At 63.4% G+C, this 24,765-nt stretch overlaps 11 protein-coding genes and 2 non-coding genes across 13 annotated transcripts; 8 read left to right on the plus strand and 5 right to left on the minus strand.

Moving 5' to 3' along the window:
- Nucleotides 1-309: 309 nt before the first annotated feature.
- PF13_0198_1 (Reticulocyte-binding protein 2 a) lies at nucleotides 310-2,555 on the plus strand (the record flags this gene model as incomplete). Its single annotated transcript, XM_062772804.1, has 2 exons — nucleotides 310-1,566; nucleotides 1,602-2,555. 2 exons carry the CDS (start codon nucleotides 310-312, stop codon nucleotides 2,553-2,555), a joined length of 2,211 nt encoding a protein of 736 aa, XP_062628788.1.
- A 73-nt stretch (nucleotides 2,556-2,628) lies between these two features.
- On the minus strand, nucleotides 2,629-3,825 carry SPAC2E1P3.01_0 (Zinc-type alcohol dehydrogenase-like protein; the record flags this gene model as incomplete). The annotated part of the gene is made up of 2 exons (XM_062772805.1): nucleotides 3,646-3,825; nucleotides 2,629-3,594 (listed from the first exon to the last, which is right to left on the minus strand). The coding sequence occupies exons 1-2, from the start codon at nucleotides 3,694-3,696 to the stop codon at nucleotides 2,629-2,631; spliced, it is 1,017 nt and encodes a 338-aa protein (XP_062628789.1). The 5' UTR covers nucleotides 3,697-3,825.
- A 283-nt stretch (nucleotides 3,826-4,108) lies between these two features.
- LOC62_04G006241 (uncharacterized protein) lies at nucleotides 4,109-5,517 on the minus strand (the record flags this gene model as incomplete). Its single annotated transcript, XM_062772806.1, has 3 exons — nucleotides 5,453-5,517; nucleotides 4,993-5,402; nucleotides 4,109-4,951 (listed from the first exon to the last, which is right to left on the minus strand). The coding sequence occupies exons 1-3, from the start codon at nucleotides 5,499-5,501 to the stop codon at nucleotides 4,109-4,111; spliced, it is 1,302 nt and encodes a 433-aa protein (XP_062628790.1). The 5' UTR covers nucleotides 5,502-5,517.
- A 584-nt stretch (nucleotides 5,518-6,101) lies between these two features.
- Nucleotides 6,102-7,633, plus strand: Ldah (Lipid droplet-associated hydrolase). Its single transcript, XM_062772807.1, has 4 exons — nucleotides 6,102-6,458; nucleotides 6,499-6,869; nucleotides 7,002-7,347; nucleotides 7,391-7,633. Exons 1-4 carry the CDS (start codon nucleotides 6,218-6,220, stop codon nucleotides 7,564-7,566), a joined length of 1,134 nt encoding a protein of 377 aa, XP_062628791.1. The 5' UTR covers nucleotides 6,102-6,217; the 3' UTR covers nucleotides 7,567-7,633.
- Nucleotides 7,634-7,827: 194 nt separating this feature from the next.
- Nucleotides 7,828-7,930, minus strand: LOC62_04G006243. The gene is made up of 2 exons: nucleotides 7,894-7,930; nucleotides 7,828-7,863 (listed from the first exon to the last, which is right to left on the minus strand). It is a non-coding gene; the product is annotated as a tRNA-Ala (tRNA).
- A 21-nt stretch (nucleotides 7,931-7,951) lies between these two features.
- LOC62_04G006244 lies at nucleotides 7,952-8,039 on the minus strand. The gene is given in 2 exon segments: nucleotides 7,952-7,988; nucleotides 8,004-8,039. It is a non-coding gene; the product is annotated as a tRNA-Arg (tRNA).
- An 831-nt stretch (nucleotides 8,040-8,870) lies between these two features.
- Nucleotides 8,871-9,065, plus strand: LOC62_04G006245 (uncharacterized protein; the record flags this gene model as incomplete). The annotated part of the gene is made up of 1 exon (XM_062772808.1): nucleotides 8,871-9,065. One exon carries the CDS (start codon nucleotides 8,871-8,873, stop codon nucleotides 9,063-9,065), a length of 195 nt encoding a protein of 64 aa, XP_062628792.1.
- A 1,058-nt stretch (nucleotides 9,066-10,123) lies between these two features.
- priA_10 (Protein priA) lies at nucleotides 10,124-11,341 on the plus strand (the record flags this gene model as incomplete). The annotated part of the gene is made up of 4 exons (XM_062772809.1): nucleotides 10,124-10,306; nucleotides 10,357-10,495; nucleotides 10,548-11,175; nucleotides 11,230-11,341. The coding sequence occupies 4 exons, from the start codon at nucleotides 10,124-10,126 to the stop codon at nucleotides 11,339-11,341; spliced, it is 1,062 nt and encodes a 353-aa protein (XP_062628793.1).
- Nucleotides 11,342-12,096: 755 nt separating this feature from the next.
- LOC62_04G006247 (uncharacterized protein) lies at nucleotides 12,097-15,231 on the plus strand (the record flags this gene model as incomplete). Its single annotated transcript, XM_062772810.1, has 3 exons — nucleotides 12,097-12,463; nucleotides 12,520-13,138; nucleotides 14,691-15,231. The coding sequence occupies 3 exons, from the start codon at nucleotides 12,097-12,099 to the stop codon at nucleotides 15,229-15,231; spliced, it is 1,527 nt and encodes a 508-aa protein (XP_062628794.1).
- Nucleotides 15,232-18,318: 3,087 nt separating this feature from the next.
- Nucleotides 18,319-19,785, plus strand: SPBC23G7.10c_0 (Putative NADPH dehydrogenasec; the record flags this gene model as incomplete). Its single annotated transcript, XM_062772811.1, has 4 exons — nucleotides 18,319-18,544; nucleotides 18,596-18,925; nucleotides 18,972-19,350; nucleotides 19,398-19,785. The coding sequence occupies 4 exons, from the start codon at nucleotides 18,319-18,321 to the stop codon at nucleotides 19,783-19,785; spliced, it is 1,323 nt and encodes a 440-aa protein (XP_062628795.1).
- Nucleotides 19,786-20,065: 280 nt separating this feature from the next.
- LOC62_04G006250 (uncharacterized protein) lies at nucleotides 20,066-20,320 on the minus strand (the record flags this gene model as incomplete). The annotated part of the gene is made up of 1 exon (XM_062772812.1): nucleotides 20,066-20,320. One exon carries the CDS (start codon nucleotides 20,318-20,320, stop codon nucleotides 20,066-20,068), a length of 255 nt encoding a protein of 84 aa, XP_062628796.1.
- A 1,919-nt stretch (nucleotides 20,321-22,239) lies between these two features.
- Nucleotides 22,240-23,692, plus strand: LOC62_04G006251 (uncharacterized protein; the record flags this gene model as incomplete). The annotated part of the gene is made up of 3 exons (XM_062772813.1): nucleotides 22,240-22,456; nucleotides 22,507-22,733; nucleotides 22,784-23,692. Exons 1-3 carry the CDS (start codon nucleotides 22,411-22,413, stop codon nucleotides 23,690-23,692), a joined length of 1,182 nt encoding a protein of 393 aa, XP_062628797.1. The 5' UTR covers nucleotides 22,240-22,410.
- A 291-nt stretch (nucleotides 23,693-23,983) lies between these two features.
- Nucleotides 23,984-24,748, plus strand: ALG14_0 (UDP-N-acetylglucosamine transferase subunit ALG14; the record flags this gene model as incomplete). The annotated part of the gene is made up of 2 exons (XM_062772814.1): nucleotides 23,984-24,484; nucleotides 24,521-24,748. The coding sequence occupies 2 exons, from the start codon at nucleotides 23,984-23,986 to the stop codon at nucleotides 24,746-24,748; spliced, it is 729 nt and encodes a 242-aa protein (XP_062628798.1).
- Between the last annotated feature and the right edge of the window lie 17 nt (nucleotides 24,749-24,765).

Genomic DNA, 24,765 nt, shown 5'->3' on the forward strand with positions numbered 1-24,765 from the left:
GTTCGCAGCGGCGCGTGCACAATGAGGCGCAGCAACAACAACAAGGGCCGAGTGCTCGCCGGTACTTACTGCTCATCGTCTCACTCACTTGCTGCATATGACTAGTCGAGGACGATAACCTCCGCCCGCCCGTCTGCCGCCGCCGCCGCCGCCACCGCCGCCGCTCGCCAGCCAGCCAGGTAGCCAGTCCCGATGCCCGACTCGCCAAAGAAAAGACGCAGCTTTTTCGCCTCCAAGTTCCTGTCCTCCCGCGACCGGGCCATCGCGGCGCCCGAGCAGCCGCGGAGCTCGGATGGGCACAACTACCGGATGACCTCGATGGCCGACACGCCGACGCTGACGTCGACGCGGTCGCGGTCGAGCATGCCGCCAACGCCTATTGGGGCGACCCCGCCGTCGTCGCCAGTGGGCAGAGTACCGGTGCTACCGCCGCTCGTCGTGCCGGTGGTTCCCCCGCCGAGCCAACGGACTTGGCACCAGTCCCAGCAGCCACTGTCGCCGCCGCAACCGCAACAGCAACAGCAACCTCTACCACCGCAGCAGCAGTCCCCCCGACCACCTGTGTACCACTGGCCAGTGGACACAAACCTCGAGTACGACAGGTCCGAGCGCCGGAGCGCGCTGTACGCGGCAGCGACCGACGCCGAGGGATTCCGCTCACGGGGTGACAAGGTGGCGACACCCACGCTACCCCCATACACGATCGCTGCGCGCCCCGTGGTCCGCCCACCGAGCGGCACGTTCTCCGCCGGGTCAGCGCGCGGCGCACCATCCCGCATGTCGAGCACGACGATGGACCACACGCCGGACCAGTGGCGCGAGGATGTCTTTCGGCGAGAGGAAGCCCTGGCACGCCGGGAAGAGGACATCACAAGGCGGGAGGAGCAGCGGATCCGGCGCGAAGAGGTGCTCGGGCACCGCGAGGATGTCGTTGCCCGGCGCGAGGAGAGCCTTGGAGAAAGAGAGAAGGAGGCGCGCCGGCGCGAAGAGCACCTTGGCGCGCGGGAGGAGATCCTCACCCGCGCAGAGGAGGACGTTGCGCGACAGCGCGCGGCGGTCGACGAGCGGGCCGAGGCGCTCGCTGCGCGCGAAGCGGCCGCGCGCTCAGACCCAGGCCACGGGCGCGCCGAGCGGGAGCGCTCCGACCTGCCGTACGTCGCGAGCGCCGTGTCGATGAGCGAGCTCGAGCGGTCGTACGCCGCGGCGTATGAGCGGCGGGTGAGCGCCGACAGCCGGTACGATCCCGCGCCGGTACGCCAGCGCAGCTCGGACTCGCGCGAGCTCGAGCACCTCCAGCTAGCGCCCGCGCCCACCCCGGCACAGCAGGTACAGGCGCAATATGCCGCCTCGTCGGCCAGCCACCGCACGTACGGGCCCAAGGCGTACGCGACCGACGACGCGGCGGCCATCGCTACCGCGTACGCCGCCGCCACAGCGCGCGCAGCGAGCACGGCCGCAGCGACGCTGGCGGTGCGCTCTGCGCCTGCTTCGCGGCGCCAGTCGACCGAGACGCTGGCATTTCCGACGGCTACCCCTCACCCGGGGTACAGCAGCCGCGTGGCGAGCGTGAGTGTGCGCCGTGACGACGCTGACATCGCCAGGTACCCCTCGAGGCTGCGCCCCGCCCAGTGGCCACGCGCGCGCTCACGCTACCCACCCTCCCGACGCCGACGGCCACACCGATGCCGACGCTGTACGCGCCCAAGCCGCACCACTACCACGCGCACCCCCCGCCGATCCTGACGGATCTGCTGGATTCCGAGAGCTCCGCGAGCGACGGCGGCGACTTGTCCGCGCCGCCGGTCCCGCCCCGCCCTACGGGCCCGCCAAGCCTGCAGGTCTGGCCGGCACAGCACATAAGCTTCAGCGTCGACGCGCACGCCCGCGACGCGCGCTTCACCGGCCCGAATCGCCGCACGAGCGCGTCCACCGATGGCTCGTGGTCGACGCGCACGCCGCGGCCGCTGTCCGACCTCGAGGACGACGACGCCGCGCCGCACCGCGACAGTGTAGCGAGCCAGGCGTCCAACCCGCCTCCGCCACCGCAGGGCCACGCGCCGCGCGGGCCATGGGCGCAGAGTAACGGCCACGCGCACGCGCTCAAGCTTGACGCCGTGCTGGCGGACCATGTCGTCGTCGCCAAGGACGCGATCGAGGTCGACACCAGCGCAAGCAGCGGCACGAGCTCGCACCATTCTGACCCGCCCCCACCGCCGGCGCCGCGCGCTCCGCGGCGCGAAGACAGCGTGCCCATCTCGCCCAAGACGACGACGGCGCCGCCCATGGCCGTCCCGCCCCCGCCGAAAGCGCCCACCCCGTACCCTCCCCCGCCGAGCCCTAACCCCCCTCCGCCGGCCACTCCGCCGACACAGGCCAAGTCTGTGATGGGGAGCCCGCCTGCGCCGAGCGCGAACAACCTGCCGGCGCCCCGAAACCCACCTGCACCGCCCGCACCGCCGACGACCAGTGCCATCGCGCGCGGGCTGACGCGGCTCGGGGCCGCGCCGCGCGGCAGGCGGCCCGCACCCCCCAGCCAGTCTTCCCGGTCGACATAGTATCCCCGTCATAGCCATGTATAATGCGTCGTAATGTCCTCACAACTTCTGCATATCATACAACTGACAACGTCTACTGCGCAATCTTGACGACAATCTTGGTGGCCGACACGCCCTTCTTGTTATCCGCGAGGCCCTGCGCGACGGCCTCGATGCCGATCCGCTCAGTGACAGTGCCCGACTTGACCCCGTCCTTGGTGATGAGGCCGGGGACGAGCGCGTAAAACTTGGCGGTGTAGTCGTGGTCCTTCTCGCGGTACGTCGCCTTGTTGCGCTTGAGCGCGTAGCCGAGGATGCTGAGGATAGCCTTGTCGGTCGGGTCGCCGCCGACGATGGCGGCAAGCGAGCCCTCGGGCACGACCTTGGCCGAGATGTCCCAGCTGGGGCCGCCGTACAGCTCTGCGCCTTGCGCGACCTTGCCGCCAGTCACCTTGTTGATCTCGGCGATGGCGGCGCCCGCGTCGTGGTAGTCGACGAGCGCGTCGGCGCCGTAGCTCTTCACGAGGTCAAAGTTGGCCGGGGACGCCGTCGCGACCACGCTGTAGCCGACGCGCTTGGCGAGCTGGACGAGGAAGAGGCCGACGGCCGTGCTGCCGCCCGACACGAGGAACCACTTGTTGAGCGGGGCCGCAGGCGTGCCGGGCACAGGGAACGCGTTGCCCAGGCTCTGGAACAGCACCTGCGCGGCCGTGCCGGCGCCAATGCCCCACGTCGCGGCGTCGGCCGTGCCGAGCCCCTTGGGGAGCGCGAACGCGAGCTCCTCCTCGACGAGGGCGTACTCTGACGCGCCGCCATTGTCCTTGAACTTGTTGCCTGGGCTAAGGCCGGCAATCACGTCGCCGACCTTGAAGCGGCTCGCGTTCGGCCCGAGCGCGACGACGGTGCCCGCGACGTCGACGCCCACGACCGTCCCCCGGCCCGTGGCGCTCGTGTCGACCTGCTTCCAGTCGGTCGGGTTGATGGCGTAGTGCGCGACGCGGATGAGCACCTCGTCATCCTGCGGCGTCGGCACGGGGATCGTGACGATCTCGACCGAGCCCTGCGGGTGTTAGCTGGGCGCTTGGGGGAGGGGGGGGGGGGAGCGGCGTACCGGCTCGGCGTGGACGACGGCGCGCTGGCTGGTGGGGATGGCGTTGGTCATTGTGTTGTTGTGGGTTGGTGCGTCTTGGGAGTCAGTCGGAGCTGTCAGCTGAGAACGCAGCCCACTATATACCGTGCCCCAACGTGCCCAACGAGCTCGTCTCCACGCGCTCGATGGTGTGATGTGTGCTGCACACGACGACGATGGAATGGTCGCGACGCGAGGAATGACTGATGACGCCATTGTTGTCTGCCTTGTGTGGGGCTGATAAATCAGGATGTCGGTTTCGGCCACGCCCGATCAGCCAGCAACGCGACGTGCCTCGGTTCGTCTCGCAATCGCATACCTCACAGTCAGCGTTATCTCGTCATGTGAGTTGTGCAGCACGTCGTCGCTTGGCGTCGTGCTCAGCTCAGCACTGTCCATCAAGTGTCCGTATGACCTTGCCCGTGTGCCCTCCCCCCTCCACGCACTAGTCCCTCTCCCACGACCAGCAGTCGATTCCAGAGAACCACTGGTCAAACTCGCGCAGCATGCGGCGCCTCCTCTCGTCGTTGCGCACATCGACTGGACCCCGGTGAGGTGTTGAGCCCAGCGTCTTGCGGTCTGAAGCGTACGCGGTCAGGCGGGACCACTGCGCGCCGCTGAAGGCATTGGCGTCACCCGAGCAGAGGCGCGCAATCTGGAGCTGGATCTCGCGCGGCAGGTCGAGCAGCGGGAATGTTTGGCGAGGCACGGGGCGCAATGCCTTGAGTGCCCTCGATGGCCAGCGCTTGTGCGACTTGCTGGGCTGCACAACGGTCGCCTCCGTGGCTGGCAGCTTGAGACCGTGCACAATGATTCGCGTCGGCGCCAGTGCCCGCACAGCAGCCACCCTCACCCGCCAGGCGAGGTCGCCATTGCGGTCACAGAGTCGACGGCCTCGATCGATGGGGGGAGGGGGTATTTCGAACATGCCTGGCACCACGGTGAAAAGCCTGGGCAGCACATCAAAGGTTGTGAGACCGGAGTTCCCGCCTTCAAGGCCGTCGAGGAGCTCTCGCACGTCATCTTCTCCAAGCCCATGAGTCCTCATCTCGAAATCGTGGAGCCTTCGGCCCCGCGGTGAGGTGAAGAAGCCGACGATGGCTGGGAGGCATTCTGCGCCGACTTGGCACCCGCCAACGTCGAGTCCGCGTAGACATGGTGCGTCGAGCAAGTTGAACAGCTGGATGACTCCTGAGGATGTTAGGGGGTTGTCTGACAGCGACAGGCTTTGCAGGCCCGAGTTGTTGAGGTGCGTGACGGCTTGGCGCAGAGTATCTGCGTCTTGGAGCTGCCCAAACGCTTCAGCACGGCATCGACTCCGTCACTCACCTTGAAGTTGTTGCACTCGAGAAAGACCTCTGTCAAGCTCCAGTCCTGACTTGCGTACGTGAGCACTGCACAGAGCCCCTCGTCGCCAATGTCATTCTGGTTGAGCCGGAGAATGCTGATTCCTCGGAAGGAGCGCGGCAAGAAAGGTACAGGCTCTTCCTGCGGCGTCCGGCCCAAGACGCTCAGCAATTGTACTTTGAGCCAGTTGTGCACACGGCATCGCGGGAGAACAGCCACTGTGCTACTGGGATGAGAAGCCTCGGCCACTGCAAACTGCCGCGGCTCATCCACTACAGTGAGCCATTTACCGAGGCCGGCCATGAGCACGCGCGCCCCCTCGTCACCCAGCTCGATGTGAGTTGCGTCGACCCATCCGGTGCTGCGCGTCAAGACCCGCACAAGAGCCTGTGCTACGAGCAGCGTCAGGTAGACCCCTCAAGCCCAACAACCCGGTACTCACCGCCCGCAATCCCGTGTGGTGTGTAATGGTTGACTGTCACCATCTCCATGTGGAGATTGGGGAGGGGCAAGACGCGAGCACGTTCAGATTGGGTGTGGGGTGGGGCGTTGAAATAAGATGAAGACATTGTTGGATTATTGTGGATAGAACAGTTCGATGGCGAGTGCAAAGTGTGGTTGTGGTTGCTTCATAACTGCTGCTGCTGCTGCTGCTGCTGCTGTTGCTGCACGCAGTGCGAAGAAGCACAGTACCAGTCGATCTGTCAATGACGCTGGGGTCGCGTTGTCGCACCGCACAGCCTCGGCGAGGCTTTACACAAGGATGCTTGGGAACATGTGTTCGTGACCACAGACCTACCTGTCCTCATGCACACTCGTGTCGTCACGACCATTGTCGCTTTCGTCGTCGTCGTCGTCGTCGTCGTCGTGGCTGCTGCTGTTGTTGTTGTTGTTGTTGTTGTCGTCGTCAAGAGCCAGACGGAGTGGACCACCAAAGTGGAGGTTGTTCACCACCACCCCACCCTGACATAACCGGCCGTCCGCGGCGTCTGGTGAGCGCGTCGATCAAACGTGTTGCCCGCCCACGTCGCGTCGTGACCCATGCCCGAACAACTCAATCATCATCCACAACCTTTTGCCTTGCTTGCATTCTCTACAACAACATTACACCGCGTCGTTGACTGACGTGGATTAAAAGCTGCAGGCAACACGCACCTGCTTGGCCCGCCTCCTCGTCCGCCCGCTCCGCACAGCACCGACCCCGACGATGGACTCGCGTCTCGCTTTCCTCAAGGCGCCGCTGCCCAAGGCCAAGGCTGCGCCGAAGGCTCCAGCAGACTCAACCTCGACGAACGGCGCCGTCGCGACACCAGCAGCACCCTCGGTCCCCCACCGACACAGCTTTGAGCACGCGAAGAGCGGCGCACAGGGCACCGTGCTCGTTGACTACTGGCCCGCGCGGCACGGCGTAGACTCGCCACCCGAGCATGTGCTCGTCTTCATCCCAGGTGAGTTGCACTTGAGCGGCCGACGCTGACACACGCCCAGGCAACCCCGGTCTCCCAGACTACTACCACAAGTTCCTGAACAATCTGTACGACCAGCTGCCAGACTCGTACGCGATCATCACGTCGTCGCACGTCGGCGGGGACCCGTCGGTCGATGCGCCCGAGGAGCCGCTCAACATTCACCAGCAGACGACGACCAAGGTCGAGTTTGTCGAGGCCCTCCAGGACTCCCTCGGCCACTGGGCCAAGGAGCACCGCGCCGACGAGCCCAAGCTCAGCATCTCGGCGCACTCGATGGGCACCTGGATGACCGTCGAGCTTCTCAAGCGCGTAAAGGGCATTCACGCCGCGTACCTCCTCTTCCCGACGCTCGGCTGGATCTCAAACTCGTACAACGGCTGGAAGCTCTGGGTAAGTGATACCCGTGCCTCCGCGGCTCGGGGCCCGGTTCTGCGGGATATGGGGCGGGTCGTAGCTGTGTCGAGAACCAGGCCGTCGGCCTTCGTAACGCCACGCTCTCCTGATTTCGGCTAACATTCCCAGCCCATGTTCCACAGGCCGTTCCGCACCGCGATCCCGTACCTTGCCCACGTCGCGCCTTACCTCCCAACGTACGCGCGCCTGCCGGCGCCAACCCAGGCGCTCGTGTCGTCCTACGAGACTCTCAAGCACGTCCTGCACCTCGCCCACTCGGAGATGGAGATTATCCGCACACCGGACCAGGCATTCTTCCTGGGCCAGACTGATCTGCCCGAGGGGCAGGGCGTTCACGGCCTCTGGTCGAGCGGAAACCTCGACGGCTGGGTCGGCAAGGACGGCCCGCTCATCCGCGAGTGGCTTGGCGAGAAGCGCGCGCAGACGATCGAGGCGCCACATGCCTTCTGCACCAGTGAGTCGCATGTGACACTAGCTCAGAAGCTGATATCACCCAGGCCGGCGCCACTCGAAGAACGTCGCGGACCACGTCGCGCGCTGGATGTTGGGCTCGAAGCACCCCGACGCCGACACTGGCCGCGTCCATTCGGTCGAGAACGGCACCACGCAGACGAAAAACGGAAAGAAGCGATCCGCAAGATCCAGGAGCAGGAGCACCCCCTATTCTCGGTGAGCGTGGGTGCGGGCTTGTACGCATGGGTTGTAGATGCTAGAGACGACTTATGGATGAGTGACGCCAACGACGCCGACGGCCACCGAGGCCGAGAGACGGGAGCAAACGCAATCTTATCAGTGACAGAAATTTTCTCCAAACCCCGGCTCGTCGCCCGACCTACGCGGCCGTCAACCAGTCACAAGCGAGCGTCTCAATGACTACAGGAGCAAAAGGAAGCTCTGCTGTGCTGGCTGGTACGTCGTCGCCGCCTGCAAAAGCTGGACGAGTTAGGAATCGAACCAAAGACCTTGTCAAGTAGGTAGACTGACATCCTCGGATGTCTCGTGCTAATGACACGCTCTACCAACTGAGCTACACGCCCGGGAGTTGCGCACGTCTGTGCTAGGCCACGACGGGGATCGAACCCGCAATCTCATGATTACTGCTGCTACGAGTCGTAGTCATACGCCTTGCCATTGGGCCACGCGACCATGGAGATGGTGGTCGGGGGTGGGTTTTAAGCCGTCGGTTGGCCGTCGGATCTCGGCGGCCTTGGGCTGGGGCTCTTCTCAGAGACTCTGGTTGTTCATCGACACTTCCTCAGGGTACCGAGACTCGCGTGTTGGGTGGTTACTGACCCCCCCCCCCCCCCCGGACTCGTCTCCCCCACCCATCCTCCCCCACCTGGCACGACTCACATGATTGACTCAAGCCCGGCCGCCAGGTGACTATGCCTTGTCGGTCCACCGCCACGAAGGCGGACCGCAGGGACTTCTGCCCAGTGACTCTGGCGGTGAGGGCAGGGCCGTGGTGGCTGGGGTGGCGGGCAGCCAGCTGGCGGTAGCGAGCGGTCCGCAGCTGCTGTTCTCTAATCGTGCGCGCCGCCACATCAATTCATGCCGCGCTGCCGTTTCCAGCTCCTGCCAGCTTCCAGTCGACCGAGTGCCCGGGGTGTGTCCGAAACACGCAGTCGAATGCACACGTGCAGCCGGCCTACAAACACGTCAGCCAGGCATAAACATTGCCACGCCTGTTGTACCTGCAATCGTGGAAATATACCGTGGTGACTGTTCTGGCAGCCACGGTCCTGTCCCATGACGATGCCAAGACCTGGCGTTCCCCTTCATTGAAGGCCAGTACTTGATAATTGACACGAGACCCGGCGGCCGCGGTGTGGCGTCGTTTACAGGGCTCACCTTCCAGCGCCCGCTGTGGCAGCTGGCCTCATGGACACATTTGCATATCTAGTGGACATAAGAGCACATAAACGTACCTGGGGAATCAAGCAACCTTCCCCCACCCCACCGCATCATCAGCCCACCATGATCAACTGGTTCTTCGCCATCGCTCCCTTCGCATGGCTCGCATCGGTCGCGGCTCAAACTTCCAACCCCAGTTTCCTCGGATGCATGAGCCTTTTCTGGTGGAATGTGGATCCCCAGTATTTTGATTTCCCCACCCAGTGGTGGGACGAGAACATCCCGGATGATTCGCCCGCAGGATGCCAGGCGAGCTGAGAGCTTGCTCGCCGAGCTGCAAAGCACTGACAATGCCTAGGGCCCCTGCGTCAGCGTTTCTGAATTCCAAGGACAACAGGGTTATGCGTAATACTACCCCGGGCGGTGCTCATGACCCTGCTAACACCCGCGAAGTTGCACCGCCATTCCCGGCATCGCCAGCGTTGCGTGCATCCGGGGACAGTGTGAAGTGCAGTCATGCCAAGGGGGGCGGAGTCTGCAGGATGGTGTCTGCGTTAGATCATAGATTGTACAGTACGGTGAGGCGGTATGGACACTTTTTGCTTCACTTTGGTCGTGCAGGCGACAGAAGTTTCGAAAGTGTGTTTCTTTTGGCGGGGTCCCCGACCTCTACACTCACTTGCAGCCCGTACAGTACAAATTGCTCGTGACGTCCCCCAAAATGACTTGCTCGCACGGCCAGCCCTGCACCCAGGATAGTGCCAAGACCTGGCTAATCGAAACTGAATTCCGCCGGATTCTGTCGAAACGCCCAGGGCGTCGCCACCAGAGGGCAAGTTTCAAGGCTCAAAGTTGTGGCGCCAAGCCCTTCGCGGGTTATTCAAGGACGCGCGCCTGGCTGGATGGCTGATCTGCGCCAGAGATCACATTGACACAGGGGGGCGCGCTTTGGGGGAGAGAATCGCTGAAAGAAAGCCGTTGGAGGGCGTGCAGACAGTGGCACTCAAAGACGCCCGTTGGTGGCTGGAGTTGGTTGCCTTGACAGAAGACTGGACGAACGCGTTGATGGAAGGGTTGCATGGAAGGGCATCGCCAGACGGCTGCCTGAGACATTGGCCCACCCCCAATTGACAGATGACGAGCGAGTATAGGTCAATGATCCTGCAACTCGTCGATTCCACTCCATCATGGGCCAGGAGGCGTCACGCCGCCTCACAGGGAGCTCCATCCAGATTGAGTCATTAATGAGAAGTCAACGCCCAGCCGGCAGGCTATCTAACCTCGTCGCGTCATATCGTGCGGTGGAGAACGAGGGTATAAAAGCGACTCGCCCGCATCCAACCTCCCCAACAACTCGCATTTCCTCTCCCCTCACCATGCTCGGCTTGGTCCCAGCGCTCGCAGCACTCGCTGGTGCCGCCTCCGTCGCGGCCCAGGCCAACCCCAACGCCCTGTCATGCTTGTCCCAAACGTGGTGGGACAACTACCCTGACGCGAATAATGTCAGGCCCAACCTATTTCCCAATCCCTCATACCCAGACTCCTCGGCCGGATGCGAGGTGAGATGACATTGAACGGTACCAAAGGATGGCTACCGACCACCTCACAGGCCCTGTGCGGAGACACCAACACCGAACGCAGAGGATTTGCATTCTACAAACCGGGATTCTGCTCCTGCTCCAATTTGTTCTCGGACGGCCAGTTCTACAACGAGGCGACGGACACTGTTGAAAACTACCTTACGGACCGTGAGTGTTTTATTTCGGATCGTGGTCTGGGGGCTGGCTTATCCATCCACAGCTGTCGACGCCTACGGCACTTGCGACGCCAACTCGATGACAGTTTTCTGGTTGAATGATCCACCCGAGTGGTACCCCTTCGACAAGCGCTTCGCCCCCTTCACCGTGTGCATGAACGAACCCCTACCATCAGAGAGTATTTTCTACTACAAGGGTAACTTTCCTGATTACTGCTACTTCCCCTGCAAGGAGAGGGGGGGGAACAGCATGGCCATGCGGCTGGTCAACTTTGACCCGGGCTATGGAATGCCCCAGAACAGCACCACCGACTGGAATGTGGTCATGGAGTGCCAGTGCTTCGTGACGCCCCCTGGAAGCCCGCCGCCTGCCGCAAACGGAAACTGCAAGTACGACTCGTACTTGTGGTACAACTCGGACATCGCTGTCTCCCCGAGCACGGTTGCGATGCGGCGTCGCCGGTCGAAGGCGATGCCGCAAGAGCGCCTGCACCGCCCACACACCGAGAGCGAGTACCATCTCGCGCTGTGCCCGCACCCACGACGCGCCTGTACCGTCCCTGACACGAATGCGTACGAGTGTGTCGACACGGCCGAGGAGCTCGAGTCGTGTGGCGGGTGTGTGCACGGCGAGTATGGCGTCATGGCCAACGTGACCATGTTTGGGCAAGAGTGAGTGGCTTGGGGGATGAGGACTGGAGACCAGCTGATTGACACCTCCATCAGTTGCACTGCTATTCCCGGCGTGGCAGAGGTCGCATGCGTGCTGGGAAACTGCGATGTGCGGTCGTGCCAGCGCGGCCTGACGCTCAAGAACGGGGCGTGTGTTAGAAATTAGACTGCAGAACTTTTCATCATGAACATTGGTTTGGCCGCAGATTCTGCGCGGAGAAGATTGCTCGGAGTGGCTGAGACTGTGTCGGGGCCGCGGAACGAGTGACACGCGAGACAGACGAGACCGACGAAGAATGCAGCCGCGCGGTCTGCCACCAGTATGCAGGTACGACACGAGCAGATCACGAGATGTCACTGACTGTCCGATGCCAAGACAAGGCTGCCGTCGAGGGTCGCCACTGAATTTGCGCGGGAGAGACGTCGAAACGCCATCAACCCTAAACGCCACCGGCGCCTTTCAAGGAGCTGCCGCCAAGCCAGGAACGCGGCGACATTCAAAGGATCGACGAGCGAGCATTGCACAACGGCGCTGGCGAGTGCTATGACAACGATACGGGGCTTGCAGGTGGGGTTGGAGGCTGATTTGGCCCAGAGAACCCGGCGTTTGAGCTGTTCGAGCACTTGGGCGCCGTGTCAGCTTGAGAGAGAGGCTGTGGGGTCTGGTCAGCAGCGTCTATTCGGTCGTTGACGCGGCTGGGCGGGTGGGCAGGTGCAGTGCGCCTCTTCAGATCTTTGGCACCGGTCAGCGCCATTTTGAGTCATACGAGACCACCATCTGAGAACAACACCGCCTCAGCTGTATCCTCTGCCCCTACACTCTACACGAGCCCCTCGGGCGGCCAAGGTGGGAGAATAAAACTCTTCGCCACTGTCAGCAACCTCCCATGTGTCGTTCTCCTCCTCCTCTCTCGAGCAACCATGCTCGGCCTGATTTCAGCCCTTGTGCCACTGGCATGGCTCACCACGTTCGTCGCGGCACAGACACCAGAGCCGGACCCACTGTTCATCGGATGTCTGAGCAAGGAGTGGTGGCAGAAGCACCCGGAGGCACCCAACTATCCCAACAAGTGGGGTTGGGTTCAGGAGGACTCCAACGCACAATGTCAGGTTCGTCGTCTTGTTCAAGTCGCGGACATTGAACAGACTCAGGACTACTGTTCTAGCTCTGGTTACGGAAACGGCTTCTCGTACTACTCTCCCCAGTTCTTCGCCTGCTCGAACTGGTTCCTCCCTGGCCAGGTGACCGACCCGGACACGGGAGAGACTATCAACCTGATGACAAACCGTGATTATATCAGATGATCGCTGTGTCTATAAGTATCAGGGTGCTAACTCCCCCAGCGGTCGACGCCTACGGCACGTGCGACGAAAACTCGGTGACTGTGTCCTGGGTGAACACGTTTGGGGCCAACCGCCGCTTCTGGTGGTTCAGCGTGTGCCTCCCTGAAATGCTCCCCAACGCCAAAGCCTTTGTCTCCTCAACCACAGGCAACATCAAGGCTGACTGCTATGATTATTGCCGAACAATGGGCACGAGCATGGCGCTTAGGGTGGAGGGATTCTACCCCCCAAACCTCGGAGGACCGCCCAGCCACCTGGTCACCGCTTTCGAGTGCGCCTGCTACGACAGGCCAAATGACGGGCCAGCAACGCCGAGCAACAACTGCCAATGGAACTCGTGGCTCCTATACAACGACAACCTGCCCCTTGAGCCGAGCCCGGCCGCCAACAGGCGGCGACGTCTCAAAGAGCAGCATCAGCAGAACCGCCGCCGGTTCAACGGCATCGGCGATCGCGGACAGCACCACCTCGCCCTGTGTCCCCGGCCGACCTTGGCCTGCGCCGTTCCCGGCACGGACGGGTACGAGTGCGTCGACACGTCGCTGGAGCTCGAGTCGTGCGGCGGGTGTGTCCACGGCGAGTATGGCGTGGCGGCCAACGGAACCTCATTTGGGCAAGAGTCAGTACTTACTCGCGAGCGGAAGACAGGATCCCTGCTGAAACTCCATCCAGCTGCACGGCTATTAATGGGGTGGCAGACGTCGGATGTGTGGGTGGGAAGTGCTCTGTACGGTCTTGCCAGCGTGGCTTGGCGCTCAAGGACGGCGCGTGCGTTAGAAGTGGACTCTAGAACCTCATGGACGTTGATTGGTCGCAGAGTCGGCTGGAAGAAGCTTTCAGGGAGTGGCTGACAACGCGTCGCACCAACTGATCGCGCGCGTAGCGTGCCATCCACCGGGTGTGGAAGCTGGCCATCAGCATGCATGGCGCCATGACCACGTCTTGTTGACCAGCCCAGCTGATGGATGCCAAGGGGTCGGTCGAGGTTGGGCTCCGAATTGCTGGCGGGCAGCACCGTCGATCCGTCGAATGAATTGGAACGCCACATCGGTTATCGGAACGATTAAGCTCGTGATATGTAACCGGCGCGAACCAGGAACGCCGACACGCGAGGCATTCAAGGATAGGTGACACGAACGCGACGAGCCACGGCACCCGAGTCGATTAGACCCAGGAAACAGGGTGTGCAAGGACCTTGGAACTTTTCCAGCTACGCCATCCTGCAACGCGCGAAAATCGCATTCCAGGATCGGCGACCACCCCGGGGCCGATGATCAGAGGTTGCAGGAAACTGGGCCTCCAGGCACGTCTCGCCACTTCTGGCTGTACCAGCTGGCAAGAGGTATATAGTGGCGTCCGCTCTGTACTGTAGGGCGCCGGTTCTCGGCAGTGGCATCCGGTGTTGACGCGCATGAGGGGTGAAAGTGGCGCCTGCCCAGGTATTTGTGGTCGGTCAGAATGCCACCACAAAACAATCAACCATGCCTTCCACCACAGGCAATAGGTAGACTGCATGACCTCACACGGATGGGAGGTTGCCAGACCTTGCCCCAACGGGACGTTGCCATACGTCGGCCTCATGGGAGGCTATAAAACCATGCCGCGGCCAACACAATCTCCCGTATTCTCCTCACTCTTCAACCACCACGTTCGGCCTCATTCTAACACTTGTGCCACTCTCATTGCTCACTTTTGCCTCGGCATAGAGCCCACTGGCCCCGCAGCCCATGTTCCTCGGGTGCCTCAGCAAGACCTGGTGGCAGGTTCACCCGAACGCAGCCGACTATCCCAACTACTATACTCCTGCTATGGGCAACTCGAACCAAAACTGCCAGGTGAGCCTTCTCCGAACTCTACTGGACAAGTCACGACACTCCACTCACCAGTGCAGGACTATTGTGCTAAGACCTTTGGCAACCGAATCAGTTTCTCGTACTACTATCCGGGGTTCTGCACCTGCTCATTCTCCTACCTGCCTGGCCAGGTCGTCACCAATGGTCCCAGCTACATGACAAACCGTGAGCATGGCAGTGATCCCTGGCTGTAGAGGTATCACTGCCCTAACTCTACAACCCAGCCCTCGACTCCTACGGAACCTGCAATAGCGCCTCTGCAACCGTTGGCTATGTAAATCCTCCTTCTGGCCCCCGGCATCGTGACTGGCCGTTCAGCAAGTGCATCGATGTCGACACCATCCAGAACGGCTGGGAATTATATCTCCAGGTTGCAAGCACAAGACAAATGTTCGACTACTGCTACGGTGGTTGCGCTCAATGCGGTCGCAGCGTTGCGTACCAGATTACCAGTTTCTCCGCCTCAACGTCCCCCTCTCCAGGAATTATGGACACAGTTCTCTCGTGCAAATGCTATTACAGGGCCCCCGGGTTGCCACCTGTCCCGGCGAGCAATAATTGCAAATGGAACTCTTGGTTCTACTACAACGACAATGTGCCCCCTATTCAGCCGAGCCAAGCTGCAAACAGGCGACGACTCCTCCTGGAGCAGGACCAACACCGTCTGCAGTTCAGTGGCCTGGGGGACCGCGGATCCCACCACCTCGCCCTCTGCCCCCGGCCGACGCTGGCCTGCAATGTGCCCGGCACGGACACGTTCGAGTGCATCAACACGTCGCAGGAGCTCGAGTCGTGCGGAGGCTGCCTGAACGGCGAGTTCGGCCTTGTGGCCAACGCCACCAGGCAGGGATACGAGTGAGTTCGGGCGTGTGCTCGGCTGGGAATACGCTGACCGTGCCAGTTGTACCGCTGCGCCTAGTGTCACCGTTACCAGCTGCATTGAGGGGAAGTGTGTCGCCAGGGCGTGCCGCCGCGGCTTAACCTTGAAGCACGGACAATGTATGTAGAGGCTCTAGAAGACATGGACAATGTTTCGTTGGATCAGTCAGTCAGTGGTGACAGATTGACACGGGATGCAGGTATGTCGAGCGAGGCGGCGGTAGCCTGCTCTGGCCTGGGACGGACTGCACTTACAGTAGCCAAGTTGTGCGGAAGCGAAGTGACACGGTGTAAACAACGCCTGAGTGTGGCCACAAGATTCCGAAGGCCCGACGCCGTCTCCGACGCCACGACGCCCGCACGCCGAGACGCTGCCCAGGCAACTGTGCAGAAAGCTCGCTCGGTGCACCCCCGGGCTCTTAGGATCACGCCTCCGCACGCGACGATGGCGCCGATTCCGAAGACGTACCAGTTTGGCAGCGACACGCGGGCGATGGTGCAAGCGTGCCTCGATTCGTTCGGTTAATTTTGGCCCGTCCCTGTGTAGTGACCGACACGGAAAACCGGCATACCGTCGCCCCCTCCCCCTGCCCGCTGCATATTGTCGGTCATGATGCAGCACGAGCATGGTCTCGACGCCGGTCAACCTCGGTTAGCGTGGCGCAACGTGCACGGCCCATGGCGTATCTTATCGTCAGTGTGCGCCGAGCGGCTGCAGCGCAGGAGGATGCCTCGCCTACGGCCTTGGCGTGCGGGTTGTAGCCTGTCTCACTGCGGCGTCGTCTCGCTGTCGAGTCAGCACGTTTCGGCGTTTCGGGGGGCTCTGTTCCTGCGGATGTCTCCTTGCAACAGCTCACAGCTGAGCACCGCTGAGGGAGGTAGCACACGCTCGCTAACTTCGCATAGGCGCTCCTATGGCGCATCTTATCCTCTGTCCCTCGACCAGTGGCGATTTCCGCAGTGGCGGGATGCGGCATGTCTTTTCACGAGAACGTGTTGTGGCGAGTGCAGACTGTGGCGGGCAGCTGGGTTCTTAAAGCGGCGGCGGGACACGAGGAGACATCCCACCAACAACATCCGCAGCATGTCCACCACCAACGAGCTAGATGGTGAGTCGCTCCACGCGCACCGCTGACCCCACCGCAGGCGGAACCCCGCCCCCGACAGGCCTGCGCCTCTTCTACCGCTCGACGCTATTCCAGATCCTCGTAGTGGGCGTGTGTGCGTTCTGCGCGCCGGGCATCTGGCTCGCGATGAACGGCCTCGGCGTCGGCGGTTCACAGTCGCCCGAGCTCGTCAACGCGGCCAATGCCGCACTGTACGCGTGCATGACTGTGAGCTACCCCCCAGCACACACAGCCTAACCCTCAGGTCCTGTGCTTCCTGGGGCCGTTCTTCACCAACGTGCTGGGGTTCAAGTACACGCTCGCGCTCGGAGCCGTCGGCTTCCCGCTGTACGCGGCAGCGCTGTACACGAACAACCGGTACGGCACCGTGTGGTTCGTGTACGTCGGGAGCATCATCTGCGGCATTACCGCCGGCATCTTCTGGAGCGTCGAGGGCGCCATTGCGACGGGATACCCAGAGCCGCACAAGCGCGGGCGGTACGTCGCGACGTGGCTCACGTTCCGCAACTGCGGCAACCTGCTCGGCGGGGCGGTGAGCCTCGCGCTGAATGTCAAGGTCAACCATAAAGGCAAAGTAGGATACAAGACCTACCAGGCCTTCATCGCGATCCAGTGCCTCGGCGCGCTGATCCCCTTCGCGCTGTCCAACCCGCACAAGGTGATCCGCGACGACGGGAGCCGCATCTCCGCGCCCAAGATCACGCTGCGCGAGCAGGCCCGCGCAATGTGGCGCTTGCTCATCTCCAAGCCGATCCTCCTGCTCGCGCCCATGATCTGGTACTACGGCTGGACCGAGGCCTACCCGGGCACGTACATGGCGACGTACTTCACGGTGCGCTCGCGGTCGCTGGCAAGCTTCACCAAGGCGATCGTCCAGTCGCTCTCGTCCTGGGTCGCGGGGTGTATCGTCGACGTGGCGTGGCACAAGTCCCGCCGCGTGCGCGCGCTCACGGCCTTCGGCCTCCTGGTCCTCCTCAACACCGGCACGTGGGTGTGGGCGGTCGTCATCCAGACAGAGTACCACCGTACCAAGCCCGTGCTGGACTGGGCCGACCAACGCACCTTTGGGCGCGGGTTCGGCGCGTTCGTCTTCGAGAGCATCTGCTTTGGCGTGGTCGAGAACTGGATCTACTGGTCGATTGGCACGCTGTCCGACAGCCCAGGGGACCAGGTACGCTACTCGTCCATCCTGCGCGGGATCGAGACGGCGTCCAATGCGGTCGGGTACGGCGTCCAGGCGACCACCTCCAACCTCATCATCACGGCCGCGCTCAACCTCGGCTTCTGGATCGTCACCCTGCCGTTCAGCTACTTTGCCGCCCTCGAGGCCGTGGACCGGATCGCGGAGATCGACGCGCGGGGCGGCGGCGGCGCCAACAAGCGCGAGGATGCCGACGAGGCCGGCAAGGCAGAAGACGAGCAGTGATTGCGGGATGCCGGGGTGGAGGAGCATGGGATATCGTGCTGTGCCGGCGGCCGTGGCGGTCGTGGCCCATTGCTGAGTCTGGCGCGCTTCAAAGCCGACAAGGCAAGGCCCAGTTGCCACGGGCCAGAGTCGGGAGGCATGTCGGCACCGCGGCTGACCAAACCGGCCATCTCCGACTGCTTATCCAGTCTTGTTTCTTCCAGCCAAGCCCGGATACTACATACGTCTCCTCTTCATATCCTCGTGCTTATGCATCTAATCTATGCGGCTAGCGAGGTGTCCTTCGGCCCATCTCCGACAATGCATGCAAAGCAGCTCTCAGCCCACGTTTGCGCAGGCGTGATGTGGCCAGATCAAACCGACCTGAGCACGGCACGTCGTCGATTTACCCGGAAATGACGCCATTTCCATGGGGGGAACGAGCTCAGCATAAGTCAGCAACCTCCACCATCGCGACAACATAAAGTCGCGCGAGGGGTGTGCTCTTGCATCCCTCCCCAACAACACCGCCGCCATGACCGTCGTCGCTGCCACCCCAGAGGTCCAGTACCCCTTCACGCCAGTCGCCGCCCCCCGCGTGGCCGGCTACCACGAGTTCGCCAACGTCCAGCGAGCGGAGATCGGCGCCGTCGTGCCGAGCAGGGACGCGCCGAACACTCCCCTGCCCAAGCTGTTCGAGCCGCTCACCATCCGCGGTGTCGAGTGGTCGAACAGGCTGCTGGTTGCGCCGATGTGTACCTGTAGGTTTGAGGGTTTTCCTCGCCATCAACCTGCTCACGCCTCACCCCCAGACTCGGCCGACAACGGCAAGGCGACCGACTGGCACCTCGTGCACTACGGCTCGCTCACCCTGCGCGGGTGGGGCTCGGTCCTGACGGAGGCCACCGCCGTCGTGCCCGAGGGCCGCATCTCGCCGCAGGACGCCGGGCTGTGGGACGACGAGCAGATCGCGAGCTGGAAGCGCGTCACCGACTTCATCCACGCCAACAAGGGCAAGGCGGGCATCCAGCTCGCGCATGCTGGTCGTAAGGCCGGCACGCAGACGACCTGGGTGGTCAAGGAGGCTGGGTGGACTGGTGGCTTGATCGCGTCCGACGAGAACGGCGGCTTTGCGAAGGACGGTGAGCTGCCCGGCCCTACTTGCTGCATGTCGATCTGACGCCCCAGTGTACGGCCCCTCGCCGATCACCTTCTCGAAGGGATACCTCCAGCCCGCGGAGGCGACCGAGGCAGACATCAAGCGCGTCGTCGACGGCTTCGCGGCCGCCGCGCGCCGCGCCAAGGCGGCCGGGTTCGACTTTGTCCAGATCCACGGCGCGCACGGGTATCTCATCCACTCGTTTGCGTCGCCCAACACGAACAAGCGGACGGACGCCTACGGTGGGAGCTACGACAACCGCGTGCGCCTCGCGCTGGAGATTGCGCGCGCCGTGCGTGCCGCGTTTGACGGGCCCGTGCAGTACCGTATCAGCGCGACCGAGTGGATCGAAGGTGTTGCCGGTGCCGAGAAGCAGTTTGAGGGCGAGAAGGAGGAGTATGCGTGGTGGTGAGTGCGCGTGGCGATTGTGGTGGGCCGAGCTGACGCTGCCCCAGGGGCATTGAACAGACGACGCACCTCGCCGCGCAGCTCCGCGACGCCGGCGTCGACCTCCTCGACCTCTCGTCGGGCGGCAACGACGCGCGCCAGCAAGTGCCCGTCGTGGAGGCGTACCAGGCGCCGTTCGCCGCGCACATCAAGAAGCACGTGCCGGGGCTGTATGTCGGCGCAGTGGGCATCATCAACACGCCCGAGCTGGCCAACAGCATCGTGGAGCGCGACGAGGCCGACTTCATCTCGCTCGGGCGCGAGATCCTGCGCAACGTCGACTGGCCGCTCCAGGCGGCCGTGCAGCTCGGCCTCACGCCCAACCCTGCCGAGCAGTATCGCCGCGGCTGGGCGGAGCGCGAGATCGCGGGCGCCGGCACAAAGGTCAAGGTGTAGCCGCCCGCAGGCAGCACTATCTAGATTGTAATGCATAGACTAGCAGAGAGAGAAAAGGCCGCAGCAGGTGGGCGCGGCTAGAAGACGCCGCATTCCGCGGCACGAAGGTGTATATTACTGTGGCTTGGCATGGGTAGGATACGATTCCAGCAATGACGTCCAGGTGGGCGTCGGCTTGGGAGTTTGAAGGCGTCGGCGGGCTCAATTGGGTCGTTTATCGTTAGGTCTAGTCTAGTCGAGTCGAGTTGAGGTCAGGTCAGGTCGAGCAGCAAGCGCAGGGCTATAGCGCAGCTGGTGGATGCACTCGCGCGCGGTGGTGGCGATGATGGCGCGAGTTGATGCGGCCGGCTGGTGGGTGGGCAAGGTCGGTCTTCTCGGAGGCGTCGTCGTGGTGGTGGGCAACGCTGCTATCGCCGCTCACAGCCGCCTTGTGCTCGGCCATCACAGTCCCCTGGCCTTCGTCGTCGGAGAAGACGGCGTACAGCGTGCCGGCGAACGACGCGGCCGTGAGAGCGAGGATGGCGACGGCGGCCATGGTGTGGGTGTTGGTGGGGAGAGGGGTGGGGGGTAAGGATGGGGCTGCGTGATGCGTACTTGCCTGGCCTGGGCTATATATTTGTGCACTGCGTGCGTGCGGTCGATGGACGATGACGCAGCGACGAGCAAGCGACGACGACGACCTTGTTGTGCACACCAAAGGCAAGGCTTGCTCGCCACTTGTCACTCTTGCCGCGCGACAAGGAACAGGAGAGGCATAATTGCATTAAAGTTGGCACTGTGCGGCGTGTGCGATGGGCTCGAGGCAGTGCGTTCGGGTCGGGTTGGGGTTGGCGGCGCACGCACGCTGGGTACGCAGCAGGTACTGGCTTGCGATCGATTGGTCGGTCGGTCGGGCGGCCCGGCGATGGGATGCATGGGTGGCGAGCGAGGTGCGACGATGCGGCTGCGACATCGCCGAGACTGCCGATTCCTGCACTGTCTCGTCTCGCTCACTCGCCTCGCGTAGATATCCATAATGAGACACCCACATGGCCTCCGATCGTGACATGCAAGGATCCATCCATCCGCTGGAAACTAGCTCAAGCTCGGCGCGAGTGCCAGTGCCAGCCAGTGCCGCAACGTGACAATGTGCAGGGCGAGCTAGACACGCAACCAGCAGATCCGGTCGTAGTCGTGTCGTCGAGTCGCAGCCGCCAAGCACGCTGCCAAACCTTGTACGCTGCGTGCTTCTACGTCGGAGCTTGTTGTGCTACTCCTGCTCTTGCCCCTGCCTCTGCGCCGCATGCCGCGGTGCACGCTGCCCCGACGCCACACCGTACGGTGCCTGTCTATCCAAATCAGGGGTGGGCAAGGGACGGCCAGCGTCCCGGCCAACCTTGTGGGTCAAGAGGCTCAGCCTACCTGCCCCACGCAGAGTGTTCGGAGAGTAGAAGTGTGCCATGCATGGCGGGGGGGGGAGGGAGAGGCACCGACCATCGCGGGAGGTGGATGCATGGATGCAAGCGGCGACAGGACGAGTGCGACGAGCTTGCTTCCATGGCAATGGCCGTGTCCGTGGTCAGCTGTTCTGTGCTGTTGTCGATCCGACCCACCTCGTCGCCTGCTAGCCCACTCGTCCCACTCCCCCCGCTCCCTGCCGCCAGCATGGTCTCCGTCGTCGCATGCACCACGCCGTTGCTGCTTGCTGCTGTAATGCAATGTCACGCCCCCGTTTCAGCACAGAGCAACACATGAAGCAGATCCCTTTCTTTGGGTCATCCTTACGCGCTTTAACGTAGCGAATCCAGAGCCGAGCAGTCACGCAGTGAGGGCAGCGCCGGCATGGTCAGGCATGCTCAGGCACTTTGAGTAACGACTTGTAAGGTCGAGCTCGCACTGGGCTGCCACTGGCTTGCGTTGTTTCTGGGAATCGGGCTACGACGCCGGACCATACCCCCCGCGCACAACGTAAGACTGCCGCAATGCCCCTCCCAGTGCCGTCTTCTGGGTGCATTTGGGCCCAGTGGTGCAGGGAGCACGCAGGTAAGTAGGCAGGCACTGTAACCTTGTCTCAGTGTGCTTTGCTTGGCCTTGGGCTGGCTTTGCTTGTGCTTGTGCTTGTACGTGGTGCAGGCAGGCAGGCAGGCGGGCGAGTATAAGACTCGAAAGGGGCTGCGACGCTCCGACGCCGATGCCCCGTCGTTCGCTCGCTCGCTCGCTGTCATATAGACGTTGTGCGCGATACATACCAACCCCGCCCCGCCCCACGCACGGCCGCCCAAGCCCGCCCACGACCACGATCCACGGATAGCACGACCCACCCACCCACCAACCCACCCCATCACATCCACTAGTGAGATCTACCTCACGGCATCCGCCGCCGCCTGGACTCACTCGCCATCTCGCCTCGCTCGCTCGCTCGCTCACCGACCCACCGACCCACCTCCCAGCGGCCAGCGCATACCGCAAGTGGCGTGATACTCGATAGCCGCGGCAGGCGACTAATTACTGGGGTGGTGGTGCCAGCCCAGCCCGTTGTGCGCGGTTGAGCAGCGCTCATCACTCGTCATAATAAGCAAGACGCCGGCTATACACCACCGCCGCCGCCGCCGTCGTTGCCGCTCGTTCCACTCACACACACACAACATGAACGTCGACGTCGAGTACAGCGACCTCGAGGGCGTCGAGGGGGGTGAGTGGGGTGATGTGGGGTACTGAGCAAGCAAGCTGACCCACGCCCAGCCGAGGCCATCCTCGCGGCCATCACGCCGCGCTCGCGCGCCATTAAAGCAGCGTACAACCAGCTCGGGGACGACGGCGTCGAGGCGCTCGTCGCCTCTCTGCCAGTACACATCGAGCAGCTCGACCTGACCGACAACGACGTCGGCGACCGCGGTCTGCTCGCGGCGCTTGGCTACGCCGCACGTAGCGGGCTCAGGCACCTCTCGCTGGCGTTCAATGCGGTCCACGTGAGTATGCGCCGACGACACTGCACGCCGAGCACAAGCTGATGTCTTAGCTCGACGAGGCGACGACGCCAGTCGCCATCGCAGCCCTCAACGCCAGCCACCTCGAATCGCTCACCCTCTTCTCGAACCACCTCGAGCCCGGCTCCGTGACCGAGCTCTTCGAGCATCTCGCCGCGCCAAGGCTCGCAACGCTGCACCTGAGCAGATGCAACGTCGACGACGCCGCGGCGACCGCAGTGGCAAGCTACCTGGCCTCCCCGCGCGCGGCGGCGCTGACAACCCTCGACTTGGGGAACAACTGGCTCTCGGCACTCGCGGCCAAAGAGCTGATCGACGCCGTCGAGCGCGCGCATTTCGGGCTGCAGCACCTCTCGCTTGCGTCGCACGGGCTGCGGGGCACGCGCGGGTGTATCCTCTTCAAGGCGGACTATGACCCCAAGTTGGAAGCCGAGCCGCGCCCCCAGATGATGGTGGAGATGGCGCAGCAGTTGCACACGCGCCTGCCGGCCGCCCTGGGGCGGAATCGGGAGCTGAGGCGGCGCACGATGGCGGCCGCGGCGCGGGCTGTCGGGCCGGCGAGGATCCTGCTGCACGCCGCCGAACCAGCAGCACCTACCACCGCTACCACGGCTGCCACCCCTGCCACCACTACCACAACTACCACCACCACCCCCCCAACATTCCCATTCACCCGCCTCCCAGCAGAGATCCAACAAGCCATCGCGCGCCACGCCTGGGGCGACGCACACGCGCTCACCGAGGCGCAGTGGGGCAAGGTTGTGCGGTACGCCTCTGACCGGACAACGCTAGGCGGCATGCTCGCCTGCCCGCCCTCCGCGCTGGGGTTCGACGCGCGCGTCGGGCTCGCACTCACAGCGTGGTGTGAGCGGCTTGGTTGCGCACAGTGGGAGAAGGAGACGCGGGGGTGGGAGCCGCCCAGTCCGCGGATTGGGGCTTAGCGCGACGAGTATAATAGCATTGCATACGACCCACACGCATCACGCATCATGACAACACGACACCACGACACCACGACACGCACTCATATGTACTTGTACCCGTAGCACATGCATCACGACGATCCCACATGCCCGTGGCGCTGCACCCACCACAATCCCCGCTGCCACCACCGTGCCTGCTTTCCCACGCTCGCGCCGACGTCGCCGCCTCCACCTCCACCGACGTGTCCAGAAGTCAACTTCGACTTGCAGCGACTCGTCTCATCGCACACCAGCACAGCCCACGACGCGATGCTGCTCCTCCTCGCTGCAGTGCTCGCCGCCGCCATCCTCGCCCTGGGACTGCGCCTGCGCGCCGTCCTGCCCCGTGGCGCGCCTCCACCCCGGCGCACCGCCCCCGCCCGGCTCGGCGTCTTCCTCGGCTCAGGCGGCCACACGGGCGAGATGCGCGCGCTGCTCTCCGCGCTCGATGGGGAGAAGTACGCGCCCAGGGTATACGTCTACGGCGCGGGCGACGAGATGAGCCTGCGCGCCGTGGCGGACGTCGAGTCGGCGCTCGGCGGGACAACAAGCAACAAGGACTACGAGCTGCTTGCGCTGCCCCGCGCGCGTGCGGTCGGCGAGGGCAAGCTCTCGACGCTGGTGTCCGCTAGCAAGACACTCGTGTTCGCGACGTGGTATACCTTTGCGCTGCCGTTGCTCCGCCGTCCCAGCACACCGTGGGTCGACGTCCTCCTCCTCAATGGGCCGGGCACGGCCGTTGTCCTCGTCGCGGTCGCGTATATTCGACGGGTGGGTGCAGCTCGTTGGCAGCGCTGACCCCCGCAGCTCCTCGGCCTGTCGTACACGCGCATCATCTACGTCGAGTCCTTCGCACGCGTCAAGACGCTCTCGCTTAGCGGCAAGCTCCTCCGTCCGTTCGTCGACACGTTTGTCGTCCAGTGGCCGGAGGCTGTTGGGCCGTCTGCGACCAAGGCTGGCGCGGACGCCGACACCGCTGGCGCCGACTCGCGCACCCGCCCATCACGTGTCACGTACCGCGGCTTCCTTGTCTAGAGATGCACTCGGCGTGC

The sequence above is a fragment of the Vanrija pseudolonga genome, chromosome 4 (assembly GCF_020906515.1).
Source record: "Vanrija pseudolonga chromosome 4, complete sequence".
Lineage (NCBI taxonomy): Eukaryota > Fungi > Basidiomycota > Tremellomycetes > Trichosporonales > Trichosporonaceae > Vanrija > Vanrija pseudolonga.

Coding starts and splice junctions, on each gene's coding strand:
- Ldah (XM_062772807.1), top strand. CDS start 6,218: ATGGACTCGCGTCTCGCTTTCCTCAAGGCGCCGCTGCCCAAGGCCAAG. Junction 6,459..6,498: donor TGTGCTCGTCTTCATCCCAG/GTGAGTTGCACT, acceptor ACACACGCCCAG/GCAACCCCGGTCTCCCAGAC. Junction 6,870..7,001: donor ACAACGGCTGGAAGCTCTGG/GTAAGTGATACC, acceptor TAACATTCCCAG/CCCATGTTCCACAGGCCGTT.